Source organism: Anomaloglossus baeobatrachus, chromosome 1 (assembly GCF_048569485.1).
Source record: "Anomaloglossus baeobatrachus isolate aAnoBae1 chromosome 1, aAnoBae1.hap1, whole genome shotgun sequence".
In the NCBI taxonomy this organism is placed as follows: domain Eukaryota; kingdom Metazoa; phylum Chordata; class Amphibia; order Anura; family Aromobatidae; genus Anomaloglossus; species Anomaloglossus baeobatrachus.
In genome coordinates, this window is record NC_134353.1 from 263732171 (window position 1) to 263752420 (window position 20250).

General features: G+C 49.1%; 1 protein-coding gene across 1 annotated transcript in view; it reads right to left on the reverse strand.

Moving 5' to 3' along the window:
• GAR1 (GAR1 ribonucleoprotein) overlaps positions 1-7677 on the reverse strand; it is a 28668-nt gene extending 20991 nt beyond the window's left edge. The window contains exons 1-2 of the mRNA XM_075336569.1: positions 7576-7677; positions 4079-4299 (exon numbers count right to left, since the gene is read on the reverse strand). Of these exons, the coding sequence (XP_075192684.1) occupies positions 4079-4298 (220 nt within the window). The 5' untranslated portion in view covers position 4299; positions 7576-7677. The remainder of the gene's footprint in view (positions 1-4078; positions 4300-7575) is intronic.
• Positions 7678-20250: the final 12573 nt, after the last annotated feature.

Below are 20250 nucleotides of genomic sequence, written 5' to 3' on the forward strand. Positions count from 1 at the left end.
TGGCATCCCTGTAGAGTAGGGTGCGCAGGGACAGAGATCCCTGCCAGCGCTCTTACAAAAAACTGGAACGGTCCACTGCCACGCAAGGCGGAGGGGCTGTTGGAGGGAAGGAGGCTTCCTGACGAGAGCGGCGTGAACGGGCTGGGACCTAGTGTGAGGGAACGATCCTGATGCCTCTGGGTCGATGCAGGGAAAGGGATGAACCCTTCCCTTACGTAGTCTAGGGGAGAGAAGTACTCTACCCTGACGTAGCCAAGGGGGGCCACTGAACTCGCCTATCTTCAGAGGGGCGTTCCCTAAAGTCGGAAGGGAAGTCAGTGACCTCCTAGATGCCGAATCTGCGTTCCTGATCCCTAGTCAGAGGTCTCGACGGGTGGACACACTGATGGTAGAGGCACAGGCCGAGCGGCAGGCAGGCCCCAGGTATGTGAAGAGAGGGTACTCACTGAAGATGATAACCAGTCCTGGGACGGCATAGGTGGAACTTGGTCCGCTGCGTATGGAGTTCGCTGATTCTCTGAGGGACGCCACGTTCGGGACGAGAACCCGGAGGAACACAGGCGGGTCGACTACAGGGTGGGGTGCCCCTTTCCATTTGGAGCCCCCTTTCTAGAAGGGGTAATGACAATAAAAGGACTTACCACTGGTAAAAATCGAGGCCTGGGATTATCCGTGATAACGCAGTCCCACGGCGAACTGTATTCCAATGAAACCGCAGGGGCCTGCCCTCTCCGTCTCTGCAAGGCGACTGCCCCCTCTCCCCAGAGCCCTTCGGGGGAATGATAATGACAAAAACACACGACTTACCGCTGGTAAACGCCGTGTCTGGTAGATGTCTGTGATCAAAGACTCCAGTGTAGCATGGCCATACTCTCCGAAAACCCCTTTGGAGAAGGGAATAATGACAATGACATGGCTTACCGCTGGTAAACGTCGTGTCCGGTGGTTGTCTGTGAACACGCGGTAACTCGGCGAACTCTGGATGTCCCCCGAGCACATCAAGGGTCTGCTCCAAACGCCCTAAAGGAGACCTGGGTGCACGGAGAGAAGAGGGGCTGACCGTAGCCTTACGGCTTGACTCACCGTTTCTAGCATGCTATTCGTCCTGCGCCAAAACATCCAGGCCCTGCTCGGAGTCCAGCGTAGATGGAAATCCTGGCCAACACCCGAGGGGTCGTAAGACTACCGTAGGAAGGGCAGTCTGGACCTGGGGAATAAGGTGGAAACACTGGGGGGCCACGAAAGACGAGACCTGGCGGGTCCGCTTCTAGCCTAGGAAAAAGGTCCCTGGTACGGGACCCGTCTCCCCGAGGGAATGGCGCCGTTCTGTGGATGGTATGACCAAGCGTCGGCGGGGGACGCAGCGCATGTGCACGAACCCGAGGGACGTCAGCGAGGGAATATATGGCCTGAAACAGGGCGTTAACCAGCCGGCAGGGGCGAGATACAGGGGCGAGCGGTGCCAGGGACTGCGGTAGCTGTCAACACCAATCTGCCAATCTGCCATTATGTGCGGAAAATTACCATTAAGGGAAACGCAAACTTGAGGTACCGGTCCCAAATAACTAAAAAGAACTCAGCTCTGAGAGCTCTATAGACTAACCCTATTGGGATGTGTCTTGATGCAAAGCCCGAAAAAGGTACCTGAAGGGTTAAAAAATCTAATGTACAAAACGCAAACCCTGAGTAAAAGAAAAACCCCACTGTATTTAATAATCCTGGAAAAATTGGGTCTATTTTCCCCTGATATACTGGCTGCTGCAGCGTCAGCAAACCGCATACCAGGAGTTTGACATAATCCCCTCTTTTTTTTTTTTTTTTTTTAAATGAACGCTGAGGAGGCTGGAGGCGGGCCCAGGAGAGCGGGAAAAAACATCCACCGCCCCCACTGTGATGCCTGGGGCTGAGCGGAGGGCGGAGACGGAGCGGCCGGCGGCCAATAACGATGCGGCGGGGGGCGGGCCTGTGACGCCGGAGACAGGGCCGAAGCCGGGGCCTAAATTTTGAGGCAGCCGGCGCATGTGAATCTAGAGACCGCGGTACTACTTGCGGGAGCGGCGGCGCGGCAGCTGGTACCGGCCGAGCACTGCAGGTGTGGAGAGGAGTCCAGCGCCGGATGGAGACGCGGCTGGGGCGCCCGGTGAGTAGGCCCGGACTGGGGCCTAAATTTGAAACAGCCGGCGCAGGGAAAGGTAGAGACCGACGGTCCTACCTGCGGGAGCGGCAGCGCGCAGCAATGTCCGGGCACCGGCCGAGCCCTGCCAGTGTGGACTCCAGCGCCGGATGGGGGCGAGGCCGGGGTGCTCGGTGAGTAGGCCCGGACCGGGGCCTATATCTTGTAGCCGCCCGGGAGAAGGTAGGGGGAGTGTCCTACCTGGTCGGCGGCGCCGCATCTGGCAGTGTGCAGGCGTGGAGCTCTGCACCTGTGTCCGTGTGCTCCGCACACCGGAGGGGCTGGCTGCGGGCCGCAGAAGAAGAATGAGGCAGGCAGGCAGGCAGGGAGATGGACGCCGGTGAGGGTAGGGAGCCCCCTCTGTAGTGAGGCAGCGCTGCGGGCACGATCATCATCCAGACGCGCTGCGAGGTCCAGTCCCTGCTGTATGCCCCTTGCACCCTTTGGGGTGATACCGCAGGGTGAATAGGGGGTGCCCCGTAAGGATTAGCCCCGCGTGCCAACCCGGGAGTGGTACCGTGGAATTGGACGGGGGAGAGGGCCCGACAAGTCAAGCTTCTGCGACCCAGGGGAGTGGTACCCACACGGGCTGCGAGAGCTGAGGTAGAGAAAACGATACCTGCAGAAAAAGAGAAATCCAACAGATGAGAGCGACGAACGTCGCCGAGAGAAAAAAGAAAAAATATACGCAAAAAATCAAGTGGCTGAAGGGGGCCCAGTCGGCCCACATCAGCCTCCTACGACACTAAGCAAAAAACTGATTGAGCCCGCCTCCGGCTCAGGGGTTATACTGCTGGGGAGGAGCTAACTTTTTCTGTTTACTTAGTGTCAGCCTCCTAGTGACAGCAGCATAACCCATGGTCCTGTGTCCCCCAATGAAAAAAGTTGCTTGTATTTACATGGAGAAACTTTCTAATTTGAAAGTGACGTCCCATAAGTTCCAATAATGTTTGACCCCGGCAGTATTAATTTATTAATAGTGCCAGGGTCATACATTATTGTAATTTTGATTGATTTTTTGACTCCTGTGCACGGCTTCAGTAAGCCTTGCAGCAGTGAGCCGGGTCTTAATCATTATAGACTTTGTCCCATCACACATGGAAACTATTACCATATATCTCTTCTACATTTGCTTCTAAGCATATGACATGACATTTGCAGCCTTTCACCTTTTTCCCCAACTGTAAATCTATGCAATTAGGAGGCAATGCAAACTTACTGGTAATAAAGGTGCTGTATGGACCATGATACATCAAGCCCACTCCTTCCCCTCCCCATCTTTCCCGGTTACATCTACTCCAACTTTCAGATTTCACAGCAAGGCTATGTGCGCACGTTGCGTATTTACATGCAGTTACGCTGCGATCTGCACCGCAGCGTAACTGCATGCGTCCTGCGTCCCCAGCATAATCTATGAAGACTATGCAGGAGCCGTGCGCACGTGGCGTATTAGAGCGCAGCGCTTCGTTCTAAGAAGTGACATGTCACGTCTATGGGAGGGGCTGCACTCAGAGCGCATGGAATCGACTTTTTTTTTTCATTACGGACTCTTTCTGCAGCGGTTTGAAGCGCACGTGTGCTGTTCAAATCGCTGCAGAAATTTCTGCAGGGACAGAACGCTACGTGCGTACATAGCCTAACTCATGTTCCTTTTTATCAGACGTCTTCATTCCAATCTTCTCAGTGTAAGTGAAGCCGCCAATCATTTGCTCTTTATATATGATGTATATATCATGGTCTCTATTTGCTATGTTCAGTTGGGCTCAAATGTTTGGTAAAAACGTTTTAAAAAAAAAAAAATGCAAGATAGCCTTAGGTGTATGAAGACTTATGACAGGTGAATGTAAAAAGCCAATGTACAATTTCAAGGGAAAAAAAAAAGTTAAAGTTTGTAATGCAACTTACCAACAACATACTCTGGTGGTCCCTGGTCATATCCTCCTCTGTTAAAGCCTCCACCACGTCCTCCACCTCTTCCTCCAAAGCCACCTCTACCTCCAAAACCCCCTCTTCCTCCAAAGCCACGTCCTCTATCGCCGCCACGTCCTCTATCGCCACCTCCTCTTCCACCCCATCCTCCACCACCTCCTCCACGATTAAAGTTTCCTCTTCCACGAAAGGACATCCTAAAGACACAAGGGGGAGGAAAAAAAAAAAGTTTTTTTTATGTATGCAAAAAAATTGAGTGTCATCAGTGGTCGGGGAGACATCAGTGATTTTCAAATGTTGATAAATTCCAAAGCTTCTATCCATTACAATGTAGATCACAGATAACACAGACTGCACAATGATGTCATCCGAGTGCAGTCCGGGATTTCTATGGTCCCAGAGACTTGAGTGCAAGCAGAGGTTGTGCTTCATTATTTTATTTTTCAGAAGGATTAAAATAATTGACTTACTATTATTGAGGAGTATATTAATAATGGATATGGGTACAGGACAAAGTTTGTGGTAACATTTCTAACATACGGACATACCAAGTGTGAATTCCATTACACACTCTGTGCCCTCTTGATATAGGGGTGCTTCACACACAGCGAGCTCGCTGCCGAGATCGCTGCTGAGTCACGTTTTTTGTGACGCAGCAGTGACCTCATTAGCGATCTCGCTGTGTGTGACACTGAGCAGCGATCTGGCCCCTGCTGCGAGATCGCTGCTCGTTACACACAGCCCTGGTTCGTTTTCTTCAAAGGCGCTCTCCCGCTGTGACACACAGCTCGCTGTGTGTGACAGCGAGAGAGCGACGAAATGAAGCGAGCAGGGAGCAGGAGCCGGCATCTGGCAGCTGCGGTAAGCTGTAACCAAGATAAACATCGGGTAACCAAGGTGGTTAACCGATATTTACCTTAGTTACCAGCCTCCGCAGTTCTCACGCTGCCTGTGCTGCCGGCTCCGGCTCTCTGCACATGTAGCTGCATTACACATCGGGTTAATTAACCCGATGTGTACTGTAGCTAGGAGAGCAAGGAGCCAGCGCTAAGCAGTGTGCGCGGCTCCCTGCTCTCTGCACATGTAGCTGCATTACACATCGGGTTAATTAACCCGATGTGTACTGTAGCTAGGAGAGCAAGGAGCCAGCGCTAAGCAGTGTGCGCGGCTCCCTGCTCTCTGCACATGTAGCTGCAGTACACATCGGGTTAATTAACCCGATGTGTACTGTAGCTAGGAGAGCAAAGCTAAGCGGTGTGCGCTGGTAACTAATGTAAACATCGGGTAACCATACCAGATGTTTACCTTAGTTACCAGTGTCCGCAGCTTCCAGACGCCGGCTCCGTGCAAGTGCAGCGTCGCTTGCATGTCGCTGCTGGCTGGGGGCTGGTCACTGGTCGCTGGTGAGATCTGCCTGTTTGACAGCTCACCAGCGACCATGTAGCGATGCAGCAGCGATCCTGACAAGGTCAGATCGCTGGTCGGATCGCTGCTGCATCGCTAAAGTGTGAAGGTACCCATAGAGCAGATACTGTAATTAGTGATGAGCAAACACTACCATGCTCGGGTGCTCGGTACTCGTAATGAGCAGGTCGGACGCTCGGATTGGAACTCGAGTACCCGAGTATTATGGAAGTCAATGGAGGACATGAGCATTTTTCTGGAAAATAATCTGGAAAAATGCTCGCGTTTCCCATTGACTTTCATTATACTCAGTCAAGCCCATCTCACTGCTCATTACGAGAACCGAGCACGCTAGCACTCACTCATCACTAGCTGTAATACATACCTGGCATCTGCTCATAACAGCAGCAATTGGCTCCAGTCACAACTGCTGATGTTAACTATTTAAAGGCCACTGTCAATCACTGACAGCTGCACTTAAATAGTTTACACACGCATACTGGTTGGCGACTGCAGGGAACCGATGCCTTCATTTACCACTATCGTAATACTCCTCTGAAACCCTGCTATATGCCAAGCTTGAATGGAGACCCCAATTAAGGCTATATACTGCAACAATGTAGTACGGCAGTATATAGTATAAGCGATCACAGGTTACAGTTCACTGGAAGGACTTAAAAAAAAATTGGGTAAAAAAAAATAAAAAAAAATTAAAAATTGAAAAAAATAAAATATAAACGTTTCCATCACCTCTCCTTTTTCCAGGTCTCTCAGATGTAACGCACTGCCAGCAGACAGTTTTCCCTTATACACATTCAGCAGAAGCCCCCAGACACTGGCATGCTTAGTTCAAGTTTATATGGAGATATGTATTTCTCTGAAAATGTTTCTATCGATCATCTTTGGCCTCTTATGTGTCAGTATGAAGTACAAGAATAGTTTCAAGTCTATTCTATGGATAACTTTCCGATTACTGGGGGTCCAACCACTGGAATCTCCATGGATCCTGAATGTGAATGGAGCTATGGTGGATCATGCTCACTACCGCTCCAGACATTCTTACAGGAGTGCCATAGATAGCAACACTTGGCTATCGCTTCCACTCCCATAATATAATATAATCAGGGACTATGAATAAAGATGCAAGATGTCCGAAACGAGTCTTCCTAACCATATTACCTTAATGGTTTATTTTACCGCATGTTTTTAACATGAATCTTCAATAAAGCCAAAAAAAAGTTATTTATAACGTGGATGTGGATGCTGGAAACTTTTTCTTGTGTTAAACTTGGATTTGCCACCCATTTTCCGTGCACCGTCCCAGGATTGAATCTCCATTAGTGGTGAGCCGGACTTTCTTTGTACTCCCATAATATAGCAGCAGCGTGAATGATCGACCATAGCTCTATTCATTCTTACGGGAGTGCCATAGATCCCAACGCTTGGCTATCACTACCACTCCTATATCGATGAATATAGCAGCAGCGTGAATGATCGACCATGGCTCCAGTTATTCTTTTGGGAGTGCCATAGATCCTAACGCTTGGCTATTGCTACCACTCCCATACTAATGAATATAGCGGCAGCGCAAATAATGGGCCATAGCTCCATTCACATGGGACGCTTCAGTCTTGGCTCTCCAGATCGGTGGGGGGCAGCGGTCAGATGTCCAGCGATCAGGTACTTATCCGCTACACAATAGACAGGGGATAATTTACAAACTTGAGAATCACTTTAACAAGTAAAACGTTACATATGATAAAATCCCCACTGTACGCTTTGGGAACCCATCATAGGAAACTATGTGAGATTAAATATCTTCACATTCTGCTGCTCTACAGTATGTTCCAGTTATAATAGTGATCCCATAGAAAGCAGCACAGCCGGTATGTAGTGAGCCATTCATACAAGTACAAGGCAGCCAACAGCAGCCACGTGACCCGGGAGACATGGCTCCGGCAGCGTAGCGTGTGCACTATAAGAACCCTGCGCTCACCACCTCTTGTGGCGCCAGCGACGGAATAGGAACCGCAAATATCAAAATACCTTGCATGCAGAATATCACCCACCTGCCCGTATGCGACCAGCGGCGCCTCTCCTCCACTATCCACTACACGTGGGATGGATCTGATCACTTCCGGCGCTTCCTGGTGACGTCACCAAAAGAAGGTGGGGGGGAAAAAAACAAACTAAACTTTATTGAAAAGCGCACTCGTTCACATCAGTTCTGCTCTGGAATGTATCTTGACTACTACTGAGTTGCAGTGTTTGTAATGTAACACCAGCGAAACGCGACCAACACCGGACATCCAATCATGTTGTATTTCGGCCACTAGGGGGAGCAATTGAGCTTTATAACCTGGGACTACTTTAGTCACATGACATCAAGTCTCAAAACGTCACTAAAAATAACGTGTGCATGTAGACGGGAGAGGGGGAGAAAGGGGCAGAGGGGAGATGAGAGATGAGAGATGGAGGGAGACGTGGGGAGAGATGAGTGGAGAGATGTGGGGAGGGGGTCGGGAGATGAGGGGAGGGGGTCGGGAGATGAGGCGTTGGGAGATGTGTGGGATGGGGAGTAGGGCGGTGATGAGAAGAGGGGTGATGAGTGGGAAAAGGAGATGAGGAGAGGGATGAGTGGGGAGGGGATAAGGGGGATGTGGAGAGGGGTGCTAAGTGGAAAGGGGAGATGAGGAGTGAGGAGACGTGTGGGATGGGGACAGGAGATGAGAAGAGCGGTGATGAGTGGGGAGGAAAGAGATGAGAAGGGTGATAAGTGGGGGGGAGGGGTGATGTGGGGAGGATAGATGAGATGAGGATAGGGGATCTAGCACTATTGGAGTCTTTGCAATCTCAACCTGTAAGAATATATTACCCGTGTTTCCCCGAAAATAAGACAGGGTATTAATTATAAAGGGAACCTGTCACCACTTTTTTGGCGTGTAAGCTATGGCCACCACCACCGGGCTCTTATATACAGCATTCTTACAAGCTGTATATAAGAGCCCAGGCCGCTGTGAGAACATAAAAAAACACTTTATAATACTTAACAGTCGCGCGGTTGGCCATGTGGGCGTCTCCGTTCTCCGGTGCCGGCGCCGCCTCTTTCGGCCATCTTCGTCCTCTTTCTGAAGCCTGTGTGCCAGATGTGTCTACATCATACACACTCGCCGGTCCTGCGCAGGCACACTACAGTACTTTGATCTGCCCTGCTCAGGACCTGAATGCCGGCGAGTGTGTATGATGTCGGACGCGTCATGCACCCCGGCTACAGAAGAAGGAGGACGAAGATGGCCAAAAGAGGCGGCACCGGACATTGGAGACGCCCATATGGCCAACCGCGCGACTGTTAGGTGAGTATTATAAAGTGTTTTTTATGTTCTCACAGCAGCCTGGGCTCTTATATACAGCATGTTAGAATGCCGTATATAAGAGCCTGATGGTGGTGGCCGCAGCTTATAGGCCAAAAAAGTGGTGACAGGTTCCCTTTAAATTGTTTTTTTCCTCTGATCTCAAAGATGCACAAGGGCTTATTTTCAGGGATTGTCTTATATTTTCCCATGAAACACAATCCACATTTATTCTTGAACAAAAAATCATTGTTTATTCAGATATAATCCTGTCATCACTTTCTGGAAAATCAACATTTGGTGTTAATCTTATTACTGGCTCAGATGCACATTTTCTTATCTGATCTGCTATTCTCGTGGTACAGAACTAGTCCCATAGTGGTCGACCATATTTAAAAAGGTTTAAATTACCTGCTTAACCTCTTTACGACAGCATTACGTTTTAAAACGGTAGCAGAATAGGGTAGTTATTCTGATCCGCCGTTTTAAAACGGCAGGAAGAAAAAACTAAATAGCGCCCGGTGTGGCAGAGTGCCCCCCACCCCCAGACAACCCCCCCTACCGCCCAAAATGGCCACCGAACGTGTTGTGCACATCCTCCTCCTCGGATTCCTGCCTCATCTGACTTGTCCTCGGTCCTTGAACATGTCAGATGAGGCAGAAAAGTCGTTGACAGGTCCAACCAGGTCACCCACTGACAATCCCCGGTCCCCTTGGTCCCGTCAGTACCTCTTACAGCATTGATTCCCCACACCCCTCCTTCTTGTCAGAAGAAATGCTGGCCGCATGCGCAGGCAGCGGCTCTCAGGCTGCTTGGCACTCAGTGACACGGAACTTACTGCACTCACACACCCGTGCAGTGGACCCGGGGAATGTGGGAGTATGAGTGCAGTATTCTCACATGGAGGGCCTGCTCCTCCAGAAAATAGAAAAATCGTTCTATGAGCATGCCCCCTTATTCTGGAATGAGATTACTGCAGGCTATTCTGCCTTTGGTTGGCTCGGGGCAGTGAGAGAGCAGTATTGTCAGGTCACTGCAGCCACACTCCTCACATGGAGTGCCTACTATTCCAGCAAATGGTGGATACATTCTCTGAGCATGCCCCTCCATATTCTGGAAGGTCGAGAGTCGTCGAGGGACCTCCAAAATGGATTACGGTGGTGGTGATTTTTTTGTCTTTCAATAGATTGGTGAAAGGGGGAATGTGTTGAGGAGTGTTTTTTCAAATAAATTTCTTTTTGTCGTCTTTTTTTTTTTTTTATTACTGACTGGGTTCTTGATATCGGGTATCTGATAGACACCGTGACATCACTAACCCCAGGGCTTGATGCCACGTGCTATTACACAGCTGGTATCAACCCTATATCTTATCCTATTTGCCACCACACCAGGACAATGGGATGAGCTGCAGCAAAGAGCCAGGATTGGCGCATCTAATGAATGCGCCACTTCTGGGGCGGCTGCGGCATGCTATTTTAGGTTGGGAAGGGCCAAACAACCATGGCTCTTCCCACCCTGAGAATACCAGACCACAGCTGTCCGCTTCACCTTGGCTGGTGATCCAATTTGGGGGGGGCCTCACGTTTTTTTTTTATTATTTATTTATAAATGATAAAAAAAAACAGCCTGGGGTGCCCTCCAAATTAGATCACCAGCCAACGTGAAGCTGACAGCTGTGGTCTACAGGCTGCAGCCGTCTGCTTCTCTTTAGCTGGCTATCTAAAATGGGGGGGACCCCACATGGTTTTTCTAAATTATTTATTTTTTAGCTAAAAACAAGGATAAACATCCTTTAGTGCCACATGAAACTTACTAAAGGGTGCAAGATTACAAAATGCAGGGGAGTGGGACATTATATATGTGTTTTACCACTGTCTCTCTATCCATCCAGCCATCCTAGCTATTTAGGCTATGTGCCTATTATTAAGGTTTGCAGCGTTTTGGATGCAGAGTGTTTTCGCTGCATCCATAACGCTGCACTGTGCAGGACAAGCACAGTGATGGATTTTTAGATATCTCCTGCCCACTATTCTTCTTTTCTCCGCAGCATAAATTGACCTGTGGCATGACTTCCGAAGCTGCAGCATGTCAATTGTTTGCTGTGGAGACAAGAGTTTTCTCCGCTGGGAGAATAAAGCTAAAGTCCGCAGCGGCCTGAACCCTAAATCGTGGGCAAAGGCAACTGCGTTCTCCCATGAACAACACTCACATCTCTGCAGGAGGGCTGGCACTGCGTCCTAGACGTGGTGTCACCGGATCGTGGACACATAGTCTAAAAGTGAGAAATTTGCTGCTACAGCAACATTTTTGCAAAATACGTGTGGATTCAAAATGCTTACTATACCCCTGAATAAAATCCTTGAGGGGTCTAGTTTCCAAAATGGGGTCACTTGTGGGGGTTTCTGATGTATAGGTACCCTAGGGGCCCTGCAAATGCGACATGGTGCCCGCAATTTATTTCAGCTTTTCCAAAATTTAAATGGTGCTCCTTCCATTTCAAGCCCTCCCGTTTGTACAAATAGAGATTTTTGACCACATGAGGGGTATCCCTGCGCTCATAAGAAAGTGGGCAACAAACTATGAGGTCCACTTTTTGGTATTCCCACTTAAAAAAGGGAGAAACTTGGTGCTAAAGCAACATTTTTGTCAAAAAATGAACATTTTCAATGTGACGACCTAATATCAAATTCTCCGAAGTACCTGTGAGTTCAAAATGCTCGCTACACCCCTAGATAAAATCCTTGAGAGGTCTAGATTCCAGAATGGGGTCACTTGTGGGAGGTTTCTGCTGTTTAAGTACCATAGGGGCCCTGGAAATGCGACATGGTGCCCGCAATCTATTTCAGCCAAATTTGTGTTCCAAAATTCAAATATTGCTCCTTTTATTCTGGGCCCTCCTATTTGTCTAAACAGAGTTTCTGACCACATGTGGGATATCAGCGTGCTCAGGAGAAACTGGGAAACAAATTTCGGGGTCCATTTTGTTGTGTTATTTCTTCCAAAAGTGAATAAATTGGGTCTAGAGCAACATTTTTAGGTAAAATTATATACATTTTTTTCTATTCCACATCACTTTAGTTCCTGTGAAGCACTTGAAGGGTTAATAAACTTTTTGAATGTAATTTTGAGCCGTTTGAGGGGTGCAGTTTTAAGAGTGGTGTCGCTTTTGGGTATTTTTTGTCACCTAGGCCTCTCAAAGTCACCTCAAATGTGATGTGGTCCCTAAAAAAATGGTTTTGTAAATTTTGTTGAAAAAATGAGAAATTTCTGATAAATTTTGAACCCTTCTAAAGCCTGCGATTTGCAATGCCCCCATCGTATATGTGGCACGTTCAATTTGTTGAACATGACGCACAAATGATTAACCCCCGTCACACGTACTTACCCGTCCATACGACCTCGATGTGGGCGGCGAACGTCCACTTCCTGGAGTGGGAGGGACGTTCGGCGTCACATCGACGACACGCGGCAGCCGGCCAATAGAAGCGGAGGGGCAGAGATGAGCGGGACGTAAACATCCCGCTCACCTCCTTCCTTCCACATTGCTGGCCGGGAGCCGCAGGAAGTAGGTAAGATCTGTTCAATGTTCCCGGGGTGTCACACACTGCGATGTGTGCTGCCTCGGGAACATTGAACAACCCGACGTGCAATTCGTCAGGATTCAACGACGTGCATCCGATGAACGTTTTAACGTGCAATCACACGTACCTGTCACACACTACAATGTACCTTACGATGCCGGATGTGCGTCACGACGTGACCCCGCTGACACATTGTAAGATACATTGCAGCGTGTAAAGCGGGCTTAACTTCCTAACTCCAAAAATGTATATTTCAAAAATTTTGCTGATGTAAAGTAGACATGTGGGAAATGTTATTTACTAACTATTTTGTGTGACATAACTCGCTGGTTTAAGGGCATAAACATTAAAAGTTTGAAAACTGCAAAATTTTCATCAAATTTCTGATTTTTTCACAAATAAAAGCAAAAATTGTCATAAATTTACCACTATTATGAACTACAATATGTCACAAAAAACACTCTGAGAATCACCGAGATCCGCTGAAGTGTTCCAGAGTTATAACCTCATAAAGAGACACTGGTCAGAAATGAAAAAATAGCCTGGGCATTAAGTACAAAACAGGCTTCGTCCTTAAGGGGTTTAATGTATTATCTATATATATAATTGCCTTATTCTGTCTGTCTGTCTGTCTGTCTGTTTGTCTTGCTCCAAAATTGTGTCCTTACGGTGACAAACAGCGGATTGGCCGCTGGGCTCGCCATGGCCCCGCCCCCTGCACGGATTGGCTGCTCACCTCGGCTCCGCCCCCTCACACGGATTGGCCTCTCGCCCCGGCCCCCTGCACGCATTGGCAACTCAGCCACGCCCCGTCCCCCTCCCGCATTGCACGCTCGCTCTGGCCCCGCCCCCCGCACGCATTCCCCGAACCGACTCCCAGGTGAGTGCTGTACCCCCGGGAGCCCACATCAGCGTACGAACACACACACACACGCACACACATAAGAACAGACACACACACACATCAGATCACACTCACTCTCACACACACCTCACACACACATCAGATCGCATCCACACACTCACAACATCCCGTGATATCGCTTGCTTCTCGGCGGCGATACTGTGCGTGCAGTGACCTTCCAGGACCTGCCGGAGGATCACATGGCCGGAAGCATGTGGTATCTCCGGATGTTGTGATTGTGTGAGCGCGTATGTGCGATATCGTCAGTGTGTGTGTGTGTGTATGCGATCGGATGTGTGTGAGTGTGTTCTGATGTGTGAGTGTGTGTGTGTGAGTGTATGCGATCGGATCTGTGAGTGTCGGCAGAGGAGCACGGCGTGCAACACAGCTGCTGGGACCGCCCACCGGTGGGCACAGGGAGAAGTGGGGTGTGTGTGTGAGTGTATGTGATCAGATGTGTGCGTGTATACTGTCTGATGTGTGACTGTGGAGCACGATGGGGGGTGCACAGCATGGGGGATGGAGCACGATGGGGAGTGCGCAGCTTGGGGGATGGAGCACGATGGGGAGTGCGCAGCATGGGGGATGGAGCACGTTGGGGAGTGCACAGCATGGGGGATGGAGCACGATGGGGAGTGCGCAGCATGGGGGATGGAGCACGATGGAGGGGTGCGCAGCATGCGGGATGGAGCACAATGGGGAGTGCGCAGCATGGGGGATGGAGCACGATGGGGAGTGCGCAGCATGGGGGATAGAGCACGATGGGGAGTGCGCAGCATGGGGGATAGAGCATGATGGGGAGTGCGTAGCATGGGGGATGGAGTACGATCGGGAATGCGCAGCATGGGGGATGGAGCACGATGGGGAGTGCGCAGCATGGGGGATGGAGCACGATGGGGAGTGCGCAGCATGGGGGATGGAGCACGATGGGGAGTGCGCAGCATAAGGGATGGAGCACATTTGGGAGTGCGCAGCATGGGGGATGGAGCACAATGGGGAGTGCGCAGCATGGGGGATGGAGCACGATGGGGAGTGCGCAGCATGGGGGATGGAGCACGATGGGGGGTGCACACCTCCCCCCAAAACACACACACACCCCGCCACACACGCACTGCACAACACACCACACACACACTGGGAACCACAAACACTGCCCTACACAGACACCCACACACACAGACAACGCCGCACACACACAACACCCAACACACAAACACCGCGGCACTCACAAATATACACACATACCGCACAACACACACATTGCACAAAACATACCTCCCCCCAAAACACACACACCCACACAAACCGCGCAACACACACACACAACGCTACAGACACACAGCGCTCTACAAACAACGCAACACACAAACAACACCGCTCTCACCCCCCGCCACACCCAGACAACACACAGAACATGTACAGCCCCTACACAAACACTTGGTAACTACACACAACAACATCTATATATATATATATATATATATATATATATATATAACAAAAATCATACATTAGCTACACAATACGTAAATTCTAGAATACCCGATGCGTAGAATCGGGCCACCTTCTAATTCTCTATATACTGCTAAGTTTACTCCCAAAAGAAAGCAGACACTCCCTAAAAGAATCGCAATTACCAAACCCCAAACAATTAAAGTTGGCAAGTGAATTGGCTGTCACATACAAATCTGCATCGCTGTCAGGTTCCCCTGCATTTTACAATGGTTGGCTCCTCCTTGTGACTGGAAGCAGTATCACTCGCGCAAAGTGATACTGGTACCCAGTCTGTTTATGAGAGCTGCAGTACAATGCAGCTGAAACGGCGAGTTACCTGACAGCGACGCAGATCTCTGTGTGAGAGCCCATCCACTATCTACACTTGCCAACTAATTGTTTGGGGTCTGGTGAGTGTGATTTGGGTTTTTTTGGGGGGGAGAGATGTCTGCATTCTTTTGGAGGGGGGGTGCTGTCATTGATGAAGAATTCTGCATATTCTTTAATTTTTTTAGCTGCTTGTACAGTTCCTTATGCAACCGCAACTGGGGCTTTTTTTTGAGTATGGCTTATATTTTAAACATACTCAAAAAAGCTTTAAAAATCCTACAAGGACCTATTTTGAGAGTAGATCTTATTTTTGGTGAAACATGGTATCACACACCATTTTGTTGCAATCAAATGAGTGAGAATTTGAATCACTAACTTAGATGCAATTTAATTATTAGTATAAAGGGTAAAGGACTTCAAAGCGTTTCTGTGATGAAACAAAAAAAAATACCATGATTTTATTTGGGGGAAGGGGGATTCAGCATGGGGTTACAAGGAGACTTTGCCCATGACAGATTACGGGGCCAAAGATCATTGTATGCCATGGCTACATTGCAGCATAATGCAAGGAGTAGAGTTGAGCGCGGTTCGTGGTTCTCCAGTTTGCGGTTCGAGTGATTTTGGGGGGTGTTCTAGATAGAACTAGATCTCGAGCTTTTTTGCTAAAGCTCGATAGTTCTAGATACGTTCGAGAACGGTTCTAGCAGCAAAAAGCAGGGCTTTTTACAGCTACAGTGTGCAGGAGCCATCGCTGGCAGCCTGCCAGAAGCTGGTAACCAAGATAAACATCGGGTATCCAAGCAAAGCGCTTTGGTTAGTAACCCGATGTTTATCCTAGTTACGTGCAGGAAGCCCACACTTCCCCGCTCAGCTCGCTCCGCCCCCTCCTGCACGCGGCATGTACACACACACACACACGTCCGTCATCCTGGCACTCTGCACACATGGTCCCGCTCGGCTTACCTGCGGTGATGAAGTCCCGACCTCAGCGCTGTCACTGTCGTCCATGGCCGCCGCTTGTCACATCACCTTCTCTTGCTTCCGACCCGAGACTGACTAGCGGTGACGTCACGGGCCTCTCGCGATACTTGGCTGTGAAGGCGGCGGTCATTGAACTTAGTGACAGGGGCTGTCAGCAGTGCAGGAGATCAGCGCAGGTAATGTACCTCGCTGACAGCAGCACTTGTCATCCCCTGCAGTGACCTGGGCTGACCCATTGATGTTAGCTCAGGTCACTGCACTGCTCTCCCAGCCAATGGGGAACATCCTGCTCTTCATTGACTGGGACAGTGTGGATCGTCATGGCAACCCCTTGGATTACACCAGACCTGGATTTGTTTTTCTTTCTAATAAATTGGTTAAAGAGGGAATGTATTGGGGAGTATTTTTTCAAATAAAAATGTGTTTGTCGTCTATTTTTTTTTATTACTGACTGGGTTTGTGATGTCGGGTATCTGATAGACGCCTGACCTCACCAACCCCAGGGCTTGATGCCAGGTGACATTACACATCTGGTATTAACCCCATATATTACCCCGTTTGCCACCGCACCAGGGCGCGGGATGAGCTGGGGCGAAGCACCAGGATTGGCACATCTAATGGATGCTTCTGGGCCGGCTGCGGCCTGCTGTTTTTAGGCTGGGGAGAGTCCAATAACCATGGACCTCCCTAGTCTGAGAATATCAGACCCCAGCTGTCTGCTTTACCTTGGCTGGTGATCCAATTTTGGGGGGACCCCTACGTGTTTTTTTTTAATTATTTATTTAATTTAAAATAACAGCGTGGGGTGCCCTCAGTTTTGGATTACCAGCCAAGGTGAGGTTGCCAGCTGTGGTCTGCAGGTTGCAGCCGTCTGCTTTACCCTAGCTGGCTACAAAAATAGGGGGAACCCTACGTCATTTTTTTTTTTTCATTTTTTGGCTAAATACAAAGCTAAGCACCCCTTAGTGCCACATGAAAGGCACCAAAGGGTGCAAAATTACAAAATGCAGGAGAGTGGGACATTATGTGTCTTTCTGCCATTATAATGACAGAAAAGACTGATATGAAGTGCACAAGCACAAGAAAATCACCAGAGCGCTCTACGCTGTGAAAAGCAGTAGAAAATGGCACTGGAGTGAACATGTGACCGCCTCATGTAGGATGAAGCTATGGATCCTGTGTAAATTTATGCATTTACCCTCCTTCAGTTTTTTTGCAGTACACAAAAAAAACGGAAGGCACACGGATGACAAACAGATGACATACGGACCGTCTACGGAACGGAAACGGATGCCACACGGATGCACCCGTGAAAAAAACGGACTGTTTTTTGCAGAACGCAAAAATGGATCGGTCGTGTTAATGTAGCCTAAGGCCTCTTCTCCACTAGCGTTTTATAAATCACAGCGATACTCGGCTCAAAATATGAGTCGAGTATCCTGCATGTGATCTGCGTGTGATCTACGTGTGGTGTGTGTTTTTTTCCTCACATAGCATCCGTATGACATGTGAGCGTCATGCGAGTGCTATGTGAGTTTTTAGGTAAGCAGTGTAAGGCTGGCTACGGGAGAAAACTCCTGTAAAACCAGTCCTGGCTGCGGTTACCTGCACTGATTTCCAGAGCTGTAACCTGAGCTCCAGCGTCTGCCTGATCTGTTTGCAGCTGTGCTGACCTGAACAGCAATCGCCGGGGAATCTATCACTCGGAGCTCGCTGTTCAGGCTGCACTGTGGAGCTCAGGTGACAGCTCTGGAGTTCAGGGCATGTAACCGCGGCCAGGACTGGTTTTACAGGAGATTCCTCCGGTAGCCAGTCTGACGCGGTATGCAAGTGTCAGGATCCGTGTGACATGCGCATGCCACCCGCATTCTGACTTGCATGGGGGTGAGAGAGCTGAGAATCGCATCAAATCGCAGCATGCTGCGATTTCAAGGAGAGCCCGTGTATCGTCTTCAGAAAAACAGGGAAATGGAGACAGCATCACTAGAAACCATTTGCAAGATTGCAATCCGTTTCTCAATGCGATGGAATTTGGAGAAAAAAAACGCTAGTGGAGAAAAGGCCTTATTCTGATCTGCCGTTTATAAACAGCAGGCAGAAATAAGTGAATAACGCCCCCCAGCGTCAGAAAATCTGCAGGGTTTCAGGGCTAGCTGAGACCCTGGAGATCATGATTCAGGACGTTTTTTCCGGTCCCCGCTCACGTGATCACAGGTATACACCGTACACCGATGATCACATTACAGTAAATGACAGCGCCGGTAAAAAATTATTTATCTCCCATCTGGCATGAACAAACATGATAAATCTCCTCCCCGGTCCCCTCCGGTCCCCCGGTGTCGCCAAAGTGCCCCCCCTGATGCCCTCCCAGAAATCCAAGATGGCCGGCCGCATTCACCCTACTCCTCTGATTTCTGTTGCATGTGCCATGACACATGCGACAGAAAACTCCTCCCCAGGCCCTGCCAGGTCACCCCCTATAACCCCACCGGTGTTCCCCGGTGTCCCACGGTACCTGTGCAGCGTTGATCCCCCCACGGCCCTCTCCTTCACAATAGACGCTGCCGCATGCACAGAGCGGCTGTCAGCTCAGCTTCCTGTGTTCAGACACAGTGAGTGGTGGTTATGCATCTGTAAGCTAAATGGGCGGCACGGTGGCTCAGTGGTTAGCACTGCAGTCTTGTAGCGCTGATGTCCTGGGTTCAATTCTCACCAAGGACACCATCTGCAAGGAGTTTGTATGTTCTCCCCGTGTTTGCGTGGGTTTCCTCCGGGTACTCCGGTTTCCTCCCACACTCCAAAGACATATAGCGCTATGGAATTAATAACGCTATGTAAATGAATAAATTATTATTATTACTGTATTGCCCTGCTCATGAGGTAAGGAACATAATTGATCAGGAGAGCTATATACTACATTTCAAAATGGAGGGATTTGCTTTTATAGTTTCCCTGCTGAACGACTACCAAACATGAGAGTCCGTTATACGCCACAAGAAAACACATCTAAATAGCGAGCTCTGTTGTTAAGTATTCATTCAGCTGGATAACTGGACTTAAAGGGGTATTCCATCTCCAAGATCCTATCCCCAATATATAGTAGGTGGAATAGCAATAATATCAGCAAATACCAATATTTGGAAATGTAGAATAGTTCTCCTGATTAGGCATACCCTTACCTCATGAGCAGGGCATTGCAGCTTTGGTAGCAACCATTACGACATGGACTCTGCTGCTGTGGACCCGGGGAGAGTGAGTGCAGATTCATTGCACCCACACTCCTCACATGAAGGGTCCGCACTCCTAGAAAATGGGGGATACGTTCCCTGAGTGTCTCCCCCCATATTCTAGACGGTCCAGAGTCGTCGTGGGACCCCTTTATTTTTTTTCTTACAATAAATTGGTGAAAGAGGAAATGTTTTGGGGACTGTTTTTTCAAATAAATTTCTTTTGTCGATTTTTTTTTTGTTAGTACTGACAGTTTATGATGTTGGGTATCTAATAGACGCCATGACATCACAAACTGCTGGGCTTGATCTCAGGTGACTTTACAGCTAGTATCAACCCGATTTATTACCCCGTTTGCCACTGCACCAGGGCACGGGATGAGCTGGGGTGAAGTGCCAGGATTGGCGCATCTAGTGGATGCGCCACGTCTGGGGTGCCTGCGGCCTGCTATTTTTAGGCTGTGAAGGCCCAATAACTATGGACCTTCCCACCCTGAGAATACCAGACCACAGCTGTCCGCTTTACCTTGGCTGGTGATCCAATTTGGGGGGGACCCTACTTTTTTTGTGTAATTATTAATATTTATAAAATAATTATAAAAAAAGAGCCTGGGGGGACCTCCACATTGGATCCCCAACCACGGTAAAGCTGCCAGCTGTGGTTTTCAGGCTACAGCCGTCTGCTTTACCCTAGCTGGCTATCAAAAATGGGGGGACCCAACGTCATTTTTTTTTTAACTATTTTTTAAATAGAAAAAATTAATGAGCTTCCCTGTAGTTTGATTGCCAACCAAGCTAACGGCAGGCAGATGGGGGTGGCAACCCATAGCTGTCTGCTTTTTCTGCGCTGAGAATCAAAAATACCGCGGAGCGCTA